The sequence below is a fragment of the Diaporthe batatas genome (assembly GCF_019321695.1).
Source record: "Diaporthe batatas strain CRI 302-4 chromosome Unknown Contig00015, whole genome shotgun sequence".
NCBI lineage: Eukaryota > Fungi > Ascomycota > Sordariomycetes > Diaporthales > Diaporthaceae > Diaporthe > Diaporthe batatas.
The window spans coordinates 1,020,654-1,035,074 of NW_025408562.1; the positions used below are offsets into that span (position 1 = coordinate 1,020,654).

The 14,421-nt window shown below is 58.4% G+C and overlaps 6 protein-coding genes across 6 annotated transcripts; 4 read left to right on the forward strand and 2 right to left on the reverse strand.

The window, feature by feature from the left end:
* Positions 1-524: 524 nt before the first annotated feature.
* KVR01_011180 (uncharacterized protein) lies at positions 525-1,903 on the forward strand (the record flags this gene model as incomplete). Its single annotated transcript, XM_044787092.1, has 3 exons — positions 525-547; positions 633-1,204; positions 1,314-1,903. 3 exons carry the CDS (start codon positions 525-527, stop codon positions 1,901-1,903), a joined length of 1,185 nt encoding a protein of 394 aa, XP_044639555.1.
* Positions 1,904-2,131: 228 nt separating this feature from the next.
* Positions 2,132-4,771, reverse strand: KVR01_011473 (uncharacterized protein; the record flags this gene model as incomplete). The annotated part of the gene is made up of 1 exon (XM_044792689.1): positions 2,132-4,771. One exon carries the CDS (start codon positions 4,769-4,771, stop codon positions 2,132-2,134), a length of 2,640 nt encoding a protein of 879 aa, XP_044639848.1.
* A 357-nt stretch (positions 4,772-5,128) lies between these two features.
* Positions 5,129-5,680, forward strand: KVR01_011230 (uncharacterized protein; the record flags this gene model as incomplete). Its single annotated transcript, XM_044781907.1, has 4 exons — positions 5,129-5,133; positions 5,299-5,386; positions 5,499-5,559; positions 5,619-5,680. 4 exons carry the CDS (start codon positions 5,129-5,131, stop codon positions 5,678-5,680), a joined length of 216 nt encoding a protein of 71 aa, XP_044639605.1.
* A 343-nt stretch (positions 5,681-6,023) lies between these two features.
* Positions 6,024-7,131, reverse strand: KVR01_011210 (uncharacterized protein; the record flags this gene model as incomplete). The annotated part of the gene is made up of 4 exons (XM_044786853.1): positions 6,024-6,119; positions 6,295-6,744; positions 6,809-7,011; positions 7,089-7,131. 4 exons carry the CDS (start codon positions 7,129-7,131, stop codon positions 6,024-6,026), a joined length of 792 nt encoding a protein of 263 aa, XP_044639585.1.
* Positions 7,132-7,564: 433 nt separating this feature from the next.
* KVR01_011415 (uncharacterized protein) lies at positions 7,565-10,198 on the forward strand. Its single transcript, XM_044792379.1, has 4 exons — positions 7,565-8,100; positions 8,165-8,256; positions 8,347-8,547; positions 8,606-10,198. The coding sequence occupies exons 1-4, from the start codon at positions 8,003-8,005 to the stop codon at positions 9,421-9,423; spliced, it is 1,209 nt and encodes a 402-aa protein (XP_044639790.1). The 5' UTR covers positions 7,565-8,002; the 3' UTR covers positions 9,424-10,198.
* Positions 10,199-10,739: 541 nt separating this feature from the next.
* Positions 10,740-13,896, forward strand: KVR01_011477 (uncharacterized protein). The gene is made up of 2 exons (XM_044784139.1): positions 10,740-12,851; positions 13,038-13,896. The coding sequence occupies exons 1-2, from the start codon at positions 10,794-10,796 to the stop codon at positions 13,467-13,469; spliced, it is 2,490 nt and encodes an 829-aa protein (XP_044639852.1). The 5' UTR covers positions 10,740-10,793; the 3' UTR covers positions 13,470-13,896.
* The last annotated feature ends 525 nt before the right edge of the window (positions 13,897-14,421 follow it).

A 14,421-nucleotide genomic window follows, 5' to 3' on the forward strand; every position in this document is an offset into this window, starting at 1 on the left:
AGCAGCAGCTGAACATCGCCTGCTGCTGTCCGGTTTTGTCTCAAGGCCAGACAGCCTGCCTGCAGGACATCAAGTCTCCATCAAGTCTCCAGCCTTTCTCTCATCAACCCTGGCAACCCGCCGCCCCTATCTAAAGTGCTCCGTAGCTTCCAATCTGCCAACCCGCCGCCCTAGACATCTAATAATTGCGACATTACCTCACCCTAGCTTTCAAGCGACGTCAGTCCACACATACTACAGGCCTGACAGGTACATACCTAGGCACAGCACAGGGAGGCTGAGGCGGGCGAGCTCTCCAATCACCATGCTCAGCCCTTGCTACCACCTCTCGAGCCCCGATTCGTCATCCTAGACGGCACTCCAAGACCGTCCAGCTTGCATGATCTGCGATACACAGCTGGCCATGTCATGCACCTGCTGGACTGGACTGGACGCGACCCCATAACAGAGACCCGGCCGACCAACTACCCGCCGAGAGGCAACTGACCCGGAAAGCAGTCGTCCCTCCTCCCTCGCCGTCCGCCATGTGGCGAGACCGGACCAACCTGTGAGCCAGCCTCTCTCTCTCGCCAGACCATCTCTCGCACGCGCGCCCAAGACTCCCCGTACTCGTACTAACCGCCCCCGGCCAGCTACCTCTCCTACCGGCAGTCGTACGCTCACCACCCCACCCACCGGAACAAGTATGGCGGGAGCAACAACCTGGGCAGCGCCGAGCGCTTCGGCTCCTCCACCGGCGCCGCCTCCGTGCTCTTCTCGGCCGACGAGTCCTCGGACCGGCGCGGCCTGCTCGCCGGCGGCGACTACCACGACGACGGCGACGCCGTCATCGAGATGGACCTGCTGCCGCCGCGCTGGGCCGACATCACGGACGAGGTGACGGACCTGCTGGCCGACATCGCCAAGAAGTCGCAGAAGCTCGAGAGGCTGCACCAGAAGCACGTCCTCCCGGGCTTCGACGACGAAGGGACCAAGAAGGCCGAGGAGAGGGACATCGAGAAGCTGACCCAGGACATCACCAAGGGCTTCCACGACTGCCACCGCTGCATCCAGCGCATCGAGGCCATGGTGCGCGAGTCCAAGGACTCCGGCACCATGACGAGGGCCGAGGAGGTCATGGCCAAGAACATACAGATATCGCTTGCCGCCAGGGTCCAGGAGGCGAGCGCCGGCTTCAGGAAGAAGCAGAGTACCTACTTGAAGAGTGCGTGTTGTCCCCCCCAGCCCTTGCCTGCGTACCCACTCGTCACACCTGGCGCCAACGGGCATGGCTGACTGACTGACTGACTAAAACTAACATCCCATCCAAACAGAACTGCGTGGCCTCAGCCAGCCCAGCGGCATGCTCTCGCCGAACCCCGAGCGCGCCTCCACGCCCTCCAACTACATGGACCCCTCGCTGCTCGACTCGGAGACCGACAAGTCCTTCTCCCAGTCCACGCTGCAGTCCTCGATGGCGCAGAAGCAGCTGCACTCGGACGACGCGGCCATCGTCCAGCGCGAGCGCGAGATCGAGGACATCGCCCAGGGCATCATCGACCTGTCCGACCTGTTCCGCGACCTGCAGAGCATCGTCATCGACCAGGGCACCATGCTGGACCGCATCGACTACAACGTCGAGCGCATGGCCGTCGACGTCAAGGAGGCGGACAAGGAGCTCAACGTCGCGAGCGGGTACCAGAAGAAGACCACCAAGAGGAAGATCATACTGTTGCTGATCTTGATCATCGTGGGCATGATCATCCTGCTGGTCATCAAGCCCAAGAGCAGGGGCGACAGCGGCGGCGGCGGCGGCAGCCCGGGCGAGGAGGAGCAGTCGATAGAGCGGGATGCGCTGCTGGGTGGTGGAGGGGGCAGCCCGTTTCTCGCGAGGGCCGTGTTAGATCATTTGATATATAGATAGGCTGGCCTCAATACGGCCGGGCAAATATGACCTTAACTTAATAGTGCGATCACATCGCCATGCTCTGCAGTATGGCCTTGGCTGCATATGACTGACTGGAATGAGCCGTTGTCACTTCTCGATTATGGCCAAGTATTTCATCTGAAAGGGGTATTCTGTTTCTAAGTATTTACAGTGTCCAACATTATCATCCGAGGATATCTTCGACCCGCGCTTTATCCACCTCCTCTACCACGAGCTCCGTTTGATTTCGTCCACTCGTGCTTGAATCTCTTTCAGCTTGTCCCGCCTCATCGCGTCCTCCATGACAGACATGAGCTCGGGCAGGTCGGGCAACAATTCCCTGCCCCAGGCCAGGTCACAGAGCCTCTTCGCCTGTGCCAAGCTGAGCTGGTTGCTCAGCCGCCTCCGCTTCTCGTCCACGCTCCCTCCGATCCACTCATACCGTGCGTCGCCGCCGCCGCGGTACAGGTCCGTGAGGCGGAGGAGTGCCTGATTCAGCACCCGCTTGTCGTACACGTGCAGCCCCTGGTCGCGCAGCATGGCGAGGAGCCGGATCCCCCGGGCGAAGTGGAAGTCGGCCGGCTCCGTGGACCCGCCGCCGCCGCCGCCGCCGCCCTCCTCGTCCTGCAGGAGGAGGGCGTGCGCGGCCTCCTCGGCCGCGGGGGTGTAGCTGGTATTGGTGAAGCCCCACCTCACGATGGCGCCCTGGAGCTTGGGGTCGAAGATCTGGCGGAGCGGGTGGCCCTCGAGGTGCAGGGGGAGGTCGCGCGGGAGCTTTTGGAAGTGCGGGTAGGGCGACTCGGAGCGGAGGAGCTCCGGCACGTCCGCCATGTGGGAGATCCACATGGGCGTGTCGGACCTGGTATACTCCACGAACAGCCTCACTATGTCGGCGGAGAGCCGCTCGAGCTCGGCGAGCCTATGGTCCCGCCCGAGCCGGGACAGCAGCACCCGCCAGGCCTCGACCGCCGGCGGGAAACGGGTCCTGGACAGCTCTCGGCACAGCGAGACCTGGAGGTCGACGTGCGGCCGCGGGTACTGCACGTCGGCGTGTGGCGACAGGTTCTGTATGACGAAGCTTGAGAGCAGGTGGCTTGTCATCGGCGCCGGGTGGAGGTTGCGCGAGCACAGCCCCTGGAGGAGTGCCAAAGCCATGGGGCCGTTACCCTGGCTTGCACATGAATGGAGGACCTTATCGCTTGAGATAGCTACCGAATACGATGCCACTGCGAATTTGGTTTTGAGGATCAGTTGGTAGGTTCCCCATTCTCCTGCGTTTAGGCAATGGTTGAGGAGTTCTTGCTGTGCCAGCTCGTCTTCGAAGATGTCCGGGTGGATGTCGCAGTGGAGCAGCTCCTGAAGAGCTTCATCATCGCCGATCCTGGCGTAGTACCGGATGGCAGACACGTAGTCAGTGTTAGGCAACCGAATCCTATACTGCCGTAGTTGATCCAATCGATGGAGAACACCCTCCGCGTTGCCCTCTCGCAGTGCGATGGACTGCAAGGATAACGGCCCTATCCTGGTGATGCCCATCGTGTAGACGACGCTAATGGCAAAGTCGAGCGAAACCCAAGTGCTCGCAAACCATTTCGACCCTAGCTTGTCATTGTAGGTCTTCTCGCGGATGCCAAACGTCTCCCCATGCACCCGATTGACGAGGTAGCTGAGGTTCTGGCCATTTATAGCTGCCTCAACTGGCAGGCCGTCGCTGACTGTCCCTCCTTCAGAACCTGCTCGATCATGGAGCACAAGCCCAGCAATAGAGAGCTCTTCCTCGGACAACCATGTTTGCGGGTAGTATGCACCCACATACCGCAGGAACGGCCGGGCGGCGAGGCTCGCCGGGTTATCCCCATGGTCAACGAGGAGTCGTCGCCACTGGCTGGCCAGGTAAGCATGGCCTTCTGCGTACAGGTGCGGTATTATGATGTCGTAGAGTTTGCGGTGCGGGCTCCACGAATAGAGCAGCTGCAGCGTCTCCTGCATCTCGGGCGCGGGATCCATGATGAACCTCTTCAACAAGCCCACGAACTCGACCTCTGTGGGCGCGAACGAAGAACTCAAAGTCATGTGCCAACGTAGAGTCTCGGCCTTGGGGCGGTTCAACAGCATGTGAGACATGACCGTTGTGTACAGCTGGGGCCAGTGTGCTTCGTGGTTCTCAAGGAGCCACTCTCCGTATGCAACCACCTCCCGCAGCAAGGTGTCGTTGGTCACAGCTGCGTTGATGATGGTGCCCCAGAATGCCTGGGCCAAGGGGCCGTCCACTTGATAGAGGTTTCGCCGCTTCGAAAGAGACTGCCATATCATTACGACGCCGTCTCGACCCATCAATCGCTGGCAGAACTCCAGGAGGCAGCTCCACAGCTCGATGTCGTTCTCGTTGCCGGGCTGATCGACCAGTCTCACAAGCCGACTGTCCGAGACGTTGACGTCGGACTCGATGAGCAGTCGCTCGTGGTCCACTGACAAAGATTGCCATTTGCCGTAGAGGGGTGAACCTAGAGTTGGGTAGTGAAGAACAGTGGGTGGCTTCGTCGCGGACTGCGCGCGCTTTCTGGAAATCGTCTCGGCGATGCCCTCCTTAAGTTCCTTGGAAAATGAGGTGACCTCGTCCGCAGGCACGCCCGCGTGGTCCTCCACAGCTATCACCTGCGCAGCCTTGTTTGCCTTTTTTGCCGAGGCCGGGGATTGCGAGTAAGCCGGGGATGTGAACGCGACCGACGTGGCTCGCCTGACGAGCGCGAGGGCCACACGGGATCCATCATGCTGAAAAACGCCTCTGAGATGTAGCCGCGGGTTCCAGATGAGTCTTGAGATGCCTTGATGCGACTGTCGAGTGCTGAGTAAGACTCGCGGCATAACTCCTTGTGCCTGCTCTATCTCGCTCGCAACGGGCACAGCATTTCAACGCCTGGCAGATTGGACGGTCGCAATGGACAATCTGACCATGATTGGCGTGAGAAGGTTGTGGTGATACTTAAAGGAGCGAGATAAAATCGATCGTATATTCATCAGGAGCATCTCACCACACAAGATTTTGATAGCAGGAAAGCCAGGATGAGTTTTGGGAGCAATGCCATTGGTAGGGTTAGGGGCATTCGGCCCACGGCAAAGGAACCTCCCGCCTCTGATCCCCAACTCACAATCGTACCACCAACGCTCTGACGACAACTTCATCAGCAACTCTCCCCTCAACCCGCAACGAAAGCATCCAAAATGGCGTACGTCGTCCCCCAGGGCCCCAAACGTGTACATATCGCCGCCGGCTGAGCCGAAAGGCGGCCCGCGCAACGATCAATGGCCCATTCAGACTCGATCCGACATTTCAATTGCGTCGTGAAGCTTCCTGCCGAGCGACCCCCAGGCTGACTCCTTTCCTCACACAGCGGTTTCGTCAACGCCCCGAACAAGGTGCCCGAGCACCAGCGCACCTACCAGGCTGCCTACCGGGCACACACCCGCATCTGGCGAATCGTGAGGCTCCCCAACGGACATACATAGACAGGATGGAGATCGAGATGGGAGAGAGGACGCTGGGACACTACACCATTGGCAGGAGCGCTCGCTGACATGACGTGTCTCGCAGAACCCCCGAAGCACTGTCCTGTACGTGCCTTTCGTGTGGATCATGTGGGGAACCACTGCCGGTACGTCGAAGCCTACACTTCACACCCCGAGGCCATTTTCACTGACGAGGTCGGCGCAGCTTCGATGTACGCGATGGGCCGCAAGGTCATGGGCCACAACACCTGGTTCGGAAAGGACTAAGCCAGTCTATCCTGGGAAATTGGGGGACCAGTAGGGCACTTGTCAATAGAATGGAGCTCAGCACGAGAGAATTACAAAGAAGCGCCGCAAAGCGTCAATTAAACGTGGTGGTAACGCCCCCTGGCATTGCCTTTCATTAATTCCACTCTGAGCTGCAAATGCTTCCCTGACACTCTGGAGTAATCTATCCGGCCGAGATAAGGGGAGCTGTTCATCAGTTGTGCCGTGTCTCCGAGATGCCGGACTTCCTCCCATCGTTCTTCGGGCCAGTGGCTTTTTGTACTACAGTAAATAACAGTGTGTCGTTGACTTCGTCTGAAGACTGATGCTCATGAGCATTCGTTCAAATAAGGCTGCCATTGGAGTCCTCCTGAACGTGCAGAATTGTTGGTGAGCGTGGCGGAAATGACATAGAAGCGGACAATGACGAGCAGCACGACTAGTACTGTAATAAACCCATGTCAGTTATTTATTATCTCAAGCGCGATTGGAAAGGAAGCGGTCGGCGCAGTCGTCTCAGCTGCTGCCAGCTTCTGGGACACGTTTGATGCCCAAGAGCAGTCGTACGAGACAGAGTGGCAAGGTCGTTGCCATGGATGGGTGTTTGCACTTACGCCCGTGGCACCTGGGGCCTTCTCGTCCTTGCGCAGGCTCATCAACAACTCGCGGAAGCGCTCCTTGCCGGAGCCGGAAGCACCGCCCTTTGCGCCCTTCCCGCTGACGTCCACGATCTTGGCGACGCGCTCCCAGCTGGTGCCCCCGGACGTCGTATCCTCGCGAGAGGCCAGGAACTGCTCGGCGTCCTTGCGGGTCGCGGCGATCTGCTTCTCCTTCTTGTTGTTGTAGTTCTCGTAGAAGTCATCGATGTTGCGCTGTGCCTCGGCGATGGTCTCCTCGCGCTGTCGCGCAAACTGCTCTGCCCGCTTGGCGTTGCCGGCGTCGCGCTTCTCCCGCCACTCCTTGACCACCTCTGGCTCCTCCTCCTCCTCGGCGTAGGCGGCGAAGCCCGAGTTGTAGCTGACAGACGGGCCGGTCGAGGTGATGTTGCCGCCAGGGGCTACTGCCTAAGGAATCGCAAGGGGCTGTCAGTTTTGGGGGCTTTCAGGAACGGGAAAAGGGTGGACGAACCTCGTTCGAACCTGAGAGATCGGGAAACTGCTGCTCAAATTGGGCTGTCTCGCCGCCACCGCCGCCAAGGAGATCGTCGTCGAAAGCATCGCCGTCCTCTACGGATGCGAACTTGTCGGCATCGTCACCAAGGATTGCCTTTTCTCTAGCAAGGAAATCATCGGCGGAAGGGTCAACTGAAGGGTCCTGAACGTCCGTTTGTACTACATGCAGCCCAATGTCAGCAGGGCCATCGGACTGGAGGTATGGCTGGAGAGAAGACGGTGTGTGCGCAACTGACCTCCGGAGTCGAAGTCGTCGAGGGACGGGAATCGGTCCGCCATGGTGACGTTGATCTGAGGAGGGAAGGTTGGTGTGAAGTTGAAAGGAGGGTGGTTGGCAGCAGAAAACGTAATTAGCTAGGAGTGGAAGCCAGCTCTGAATTGTGGTCTTGGTGGTGGTGGTGAAATGACGGGATGGATAAGGACTCAATGGATAGGAGGCTCAACTCGATGTGCTGCCCTCAGAGACATGTGCTTAGGTGTGGATGGCACTTTCCTAGCTGGCCTAAAGTGCTCTTGGCCCACTGTTCTCACGTAGGTCTGGGCGCTGGCGCTGACGCTCCTTGAGTTACTGTAGCAGGGAAGCATGGAGGACCGCTACCAAAAGTACGCCTTGCCTCTTCAGGATTAGCGCTGCAAGCTGCGGGACTGGATTCGACAAACATGGAGCTCTCAGTCGCTTGCTTGACTTGCAAATACAAACCCTCTCCTTCATGCTCTGAATCGTCCCTACAAACTTCATCATCAGAAGCAGCAAGCCAACATTTCCGTAGAAGCAGCATCTTCAGGACTGAGAGGGATTGGTAAAGGGCCAGGATCTCTGGGATTGAGCTTCTTGATCTTCGGACACTGAGTAGTCGGCCTGCAAGCCACATCAAGCAGGCGCCTCTTATTGATTTCATCTCGCCCTGTCCTCACCTGAACGCCCTGCCTGCACGCTTGAGCTTGCCATCGCATTTCTCCCCCCACAGGCATCGACCGACAAAGAAGAGAGACTCGTGATATTTCAACAACTCACAGCAAACTGAGTCCGGTAAAACCCACAACAACCACAAGCACCAATCAACAAATCCAGCAAAACATAGGCCTGCTTGCCACCGCCCTATTTGAACCCACACACCTAGCGCGCGTCCAGCAAGAACAAGCAGCGGTGATGGCTTACAACGATGATGCCGTTCTGGCTCGCCTGTCTGCCCTCAATGAGAGCCATGACAGCATTGCCACAGCAGCGCAATGGATCATGTTCCATAAGTATGAAGCCACAGTCTTTTTCTCCACATAGCCTGCAGCGTTCTGACCTATTTCTCCCACCCAGGCGACATGCCGACCGCACTGTCCAAATTTGGCTTCAGAAGTTGAAGGAGTCTCCCAGCACCCGACGACTCAATTTGATCTACCTTGCCAATGGTAGGTTTCAACCAATAGTGAACCTCTGTGTTCAACCCACATAAGGTCATCACGAGGGTGTGTTCACCCGACTAACCATTCTTCTCACAGAGGTCACCCAGCAGTCAAAAGCGCGAAACAAGGTCGATTTCCCGTTGGCATTTGCGCCAATAATCGCAGAGGCCGCCGCAGTTGCGTATAAGGGAGCGACTCCTGACGTGCAGAACAAAGTCCGTCGTGTCGTTGAGGTGTGGAGGGATCGGGCAGTCTTCGAGCCGCCAATTCAGAGTGCTATTGAAGCTCGCATCGACGGTGAGTCATGACCAGGTCTCTCCGTTGCCTTTTAAAATATTTCTGACGTAGCTTGCAGACCTTGACAAGGCCAGAGGCGTTGGTAAGACCGGACTGGGTAACTCCAGCATAGGCGGCGGCCCAGCCGTGCCATCTGAGCTCGCACCTCTTGTCACAGCAGCACAGAATGTTTCCAAGCTGGCACTTTCCCTGAAGGCCAAGACTACCACAGCCGAGCAGGAATACACCAAAAACACAGACCCCAACCAACCAACCCCATCTGCGCCGGTTTATGCGGCCCGCCTGAACGGGTTGCTCAAGAGCCTTGCCACGGCCGAGGGTGCTGTTGCCGAGTGCGTCAAGGCGAGGGGTGAGCTCATCGGGGCCCTGGAGAAGCTTCTCGAGACGAACAAGGCCAGCCTCGAAGCCGAGGAGAAGCAGTTGGCGGACCTCGGAGAAAAGAAGTCGAGCATCGAGCAGAAGAAGGCCGATGTTGAGATGGCCATCATGCGAGGCCTGGCAGACCAGACACCTACCAACCGTGATGGCCAATCAGCCAGTCCTGTTCCTGAGCCCGACAGGCCCGAGGTTGAGGCCTTGACACCCCCACCCATCGAGGATGACGCCGACATGTACAACGCTCAGGAGACGGATTCATTCGAGCCTGTGCCGGCGCAAGAGCCGGTCCCAGCACGGGAGCCCGCCGTTGCCCCAGCCCCGCAGCCCACAGGTCTCGAGACGCTCTCGAGTCTGGCCTCGCAGTATTCGGCTGTGCCGGTTGCCACGAACGGGACGAGCGGTGCCAACAAGAGACGCAAGATCGATTCCGCCGACGAAATCCCAGATCTCGGCGAGGACGGCATAGACCCGAACATTGACGACATGATCCGTCAGTGAGGCTTCACGCGGGGCCAAACCGAGCCTAGGATGCGAATAGGCCATGAGACCAAAATCACCTGCACTTTTCCCCTTACCATGAGCTTCTCGGATATCGAAGGCATTGGGTGGAAATGTTCCAGATGGCGAGGTACTCCTGGAACATCATTTTTGCTGTTGCAAGGGGCAACACAGCATTTTCGAACTTGTTACTTGAGCCAGTTGGAATCACCCATATCCACCATGATTAATCATCATCATCATCATCGAGGAGACCTTTTATCACCCACGGAGCACCAACTACCAGAAGGTGCCTGTCGTGGAATCATTTTGCATCAGCTTCGGCAAGGAGGACCAGCTTTGCAGAGACTAATGGGCGAGGTGTAGGTCAGCACATGTGCACATGTGGGATTTCATCTCCTTGAAGATGATAGAATGCTTCTCCAGTCTACTTCAGGCAAGCCATCAAAAAAATGCTCAAATCACCCACAGTTGTTGGGAGGATCTGGAATGGTGCAGTATATAGCACATGACAGTTCCCACATCCCACTCGGACTGTTTCTTGGAAGAGAGATGTCGATCAGTTGCAAGGTTGTGCAAATTGATATACTGAGCGAGATCAGGATGCCGCTTGATAGTTCGAAATTAGCATAATATGCTGTCTTCCTGGAGACTTTTGCAAAGCTTCCAGGGGGTGGCAAACCCGCAGTTATTTTGACAAGAAAGGCCAGAAGAATCGAACTTCTCCATATCAGGATAACTTAGTTGAATGTGCTAATTGGAAGGTTGTATTGCGCCCCGAGCCCATACTTATCATGATGTGAAGAGAGATGTTGGGATTGCATCTGGCTGTGGCAGACACTTAAGCAGGCTCGACAAGCACACCTGTGTAGCAGGGTGACAATAATCTCCTTGAGCTACTCAACTCTGCTAATAGAACTGCGCGCCATCGTGTTTATTAGTGTTCTTTTGCCTTGCTGCCCCCCATGACTTCACGTCTATATATGAGCACGGATTCTCCACGGTAAAATAACCAACTGTACGGACCTCGGGAGTAAGGCACGGTGGTCACAGGCGAGCGGACTAGCGGCTGGTTCCGGGCATGGTTGGCAGTAATTGTACTGCACCGTAGCGGAGCCCCACTCAATGACGAGCGTTAATGAGCCGAAGCGCGGGCAAAACTTTAGGCAATCGACCGTGTCCGAACCGGCGCGGTCTTTCTTACTTAATCCAACGTCAACGTCAACGTCAACGTCAACGTTGAAAACAGTCCCGACACCCCTCGGGACCATGGGCGGCCTTCCTCAGCACACACAGCAATGATCATGAGTCGCATCACAAGCACAACTACCGACAGCTAGTCCCCGACCCCCCCGAGCCATCCCGTCGCAATGGTTTCGGGAGCAGCAGCTCGCAGAGCTTACCACGCTCTTGAGCTGCTCCCACCACGAACCTTGGCCTGCGCCCGCCCCCGTCTGGACCCTGTCTGTGCCCCGTCGGTGCTCGCCGCACCCATACCGAACCTCTCCCCTCCGTGTTCACGCCGACCACACGTCTTGACCACCCCCGCCCGCCCCTTCTCGTCCGGCCGATCCCTCCTCGCCTCGTCAGCAGCACCTGCGCCCGCAGCCTCGGGCATCGCGGCGCAGGTCTTCAGCAGCGCATTCGCACGTCCAGCGACCCAGCCTCCCCAAGGATTCTCGTCGTGGGCAACCCCTCGCGGTTTCTCCACGGCGACAGTGTTATGGCAGCAATCCCGCGAGAGGGCCAGCGTGACGACGCAGCTGAAGCAGGATGCCGCAGAGAAGGAGGGCGAGGGCGAGGGCGAGGGCGAGGGCGAGCAGGGGAAGCAGCTCTCCCACCAGGAACAGGAAGACAGCCCCGAACAACATGGCTTCCAACAGAGCGAGCGTGCCAAACAGGCCGCCCAGCTCAACATGAGAGCGCGCCTCTCTAAGGAGGGCAAGAGCTCGGGCCAGGGCGGCTGGGCTGAGATCGTTCGGCTCGTCAAGATCGCCAGGCCCGAGGTGAAATGGCTAGGAATATCCTGCGTCTTCCTCCTCATCTCTTCGGCCGTCACCATGTCCATCCCCTTCTCGGTCGGCCGCATCCTGGATATCGCTACCTCAAGCAAGGACGCCCCCACTGTCCTGGGCCTCACCCTGAACCAGTTCTTTCTGGGCTTCGCCGCTTTCATGACCCTCGGCGCTCTGGCCAACTTTGGGCGTGTCGTCCTCCTCCGCATTGTCGGCGAGAGGGTCGTCGCGCGGCTCAGGACCCAGCTGTACCGGAGAACATATGTCCAGGACGCAGAGTTCTTCGATGCCAACCGCGTGGGCGACCTGATATCCCGCCTGAGCTCCGACACCGTCATCGTCGGCAAGAGCATCACCCAGAACATCTCCGATGGCCTGCGGGCCATTGTGAGTGGCGCAACCGGTTTCTGTGCCATGGCGTGGTTGAGCCCTCAACTGACCTCGGTCATACTGCTCATGTTCCCCCCGATCGCTGTTGGGGCCTTCTTCTACGGGCGTACCATACGCAACATCAGCCGGCAGATCCAGAAGAACCTGGGAACCCTGACAAAGATCGCAGAGGAGAGATTGGGCAACATCAAGACCAGCCAAGCCTTTGCTGGCGAGATCCAGGAGATTGGCCGCTACAACCGTCAGGTGCGCAAGATATTTGCCCTTGGTCGCCGCGAGTCGATAATAGCGGCTACTTTCTACGGCTCAACGGGCTGGGCGGGGAACATGACAATTCTCGCCTTGCTTATTGTCGGCGGCAACCTCGTGAGATCCGGGGCAATGTCACTGGGTGACTTGACATCATTCATGATGTACACCGTCTTCGCAGGATCCAGCCTGTTCGGAGTGTCAGGGTTCTACTCGGAGCTCATGAAAGGGGTCGGGGCGGCCTCGCGGCTCTTCGAGCTGCAAGACAGACACCCCACGATCCCAGCCACCGTGGGAAAGAAGGTCATCTCAGCACAAGGACCCATCAGGTTCCACAACGTCAGCTTCGCCTACCCCACCAGGCCGGCAGTCACCATCTTCAGGGGCCTGAACTTCGACATCCCGTCCGGCTCCAACGTGTGTATCGTGGGCCCGTCGGGAGGTGGCAAGTCGACCGTGGCCTCCCTCCTCCTCCGCTTCTACAACCCCACCGAGGGCGCCATCACCATCAACGGCGAGAACATCAACGACCTCAACGTCAAGTCCCTGCGGCGGCGCATAGGCATGGTCGCCCAGGAGCCCGTCCTGTTCTCCGGCACCGTGGCCGAGAACATCGCGTACGGGAAGCCCCAGGCGACGCGCGCCGAGATTGTCGCTGCCGCGAGGAAGGCCAACTGCGGCTTCATCAGCGACTTCCCAGACGGCCTCGAGACGCAGGTGGGCGCTCGGGGTGCCCAGCTTTCTGGAGGTCAGAAGCAGAGACTCGCGATTGCTGTAAGTTCTCATTATTCCAGTTTTATTTTATTTTTTTCAAATTCTCCCAATCACACTTGTGGGACGGCTCCGAACCGTCAGCGAAAGCACCTCCCGCAACACCGCCCTCTCAACCCTCCACCACCACCCCCCCCTTCCCGCAATAGTAGTAAAAAAAGGCCGGCCTGCTGACAAAAAAAAAACCAGCGCGCCCTGCTCAAGGACCCGGACATCCTGATCCTGGACGAGGCGACGAGCGCGCTGGACGCCGAGTCGGAGACGCTCGTGAACGCGGCGCTCGGGGAGCTGCTCAAGGGCCGCAACACGACCATCTCGATCGCGCACCGCCTGTCGACCATCAAGCGGTCCGACCAGATCATCGTCCTGTCGAGCGAGGGCACCGTCGCCGAGATCGGCAGCTACAGCACGCTGAGCGCCGACCCGGAGAGCGCCTTCAGCAGGCTCATGGAGTACCAGATGAGCGGCGGCGAGCCGCCCGCGGGGGGGTTCCGCCCGCCCAGGATCGACGACGGGCACCTCACCGAGGCCGAGGAGATCGAGCGGGACCTGGAGGAGGAGGAGGATGATGTCCGTGGGGCGGGCGAGGACAAGGCGGAGGAGAAGCAGAAGAGGGAGTGAGCGAGTAAGCAGGCTGTGATGCCGGAGAAGCAGGAGGGGGGGGGAAGGGCTCTTGCTTTGAAATAGAATACGCTGGGCCACGAAGAAATCTCAGCTTGGAAACCACAGAAAACAGGGCAGTGTCAATACCACATCAGCGCGTTGTAACATTAACTCATCTATACAAGTGGACAACATCCCACTCCGGCACCGCCTGTGGCAATAGTCGCCACTGGGGTGTATATAATAAAGCGACATTATTCACTCACGTGCTGACTTGTTTGTTGGTTGGAAGCTTGCAGGAGAACAGATGGATGATGCGTTGGGTGATGAATACATAAATCAGTGTTTATACATACGTTGAGGGAACCGAGGACATTGTGAGGCGGGAGCCTCCCCCGGTCTGTAGCTTGCTCGACTGGTTTACCATTGCTGGGACATGTGCAAGCGATGGTGATACTTTTGTGTGCAGCACCTTACGAAACTACGCGGCGGAGCCTGGATGAAGGGGGAGGGGGGGGCGGACAGATAGATAGATGCGTGTATGTGAGAGATCAAGTATACTCGCTCCGGTCTCGAGTCTAGAACGGCAAAGCGCACGACAATGCCAGCGAGGACCTCTTCGCCACCAGGCGGCGAGATAGTCCGGACCCCGATGGCGCCCACGACCACCTGCCTCCTCGCTCCTGGCTGCGGGATGGAAGTCGGGACCAGCAGCCAGAAAGCAGCCAGCCAGCCAGCAAGCGGGCGCGCGGGTGTGAACAGCACCGGCGCTCTCGCGCATCAAGGTTCCCAAGACCGCCTGTCTGGTTCACGTCACGATGGGGGCTGGCTGGTCATGTCACGCATCCATCTCCCCGTCCCTTCGACAGCTAGGTGGTGCGCGCCGGGGAGGGAGGGAGGGAGGGGACCTCGGCGCACGGCGCACGACACTCACCCACACGGTGATAAACGGGAGGATGAGGAGGTTGTT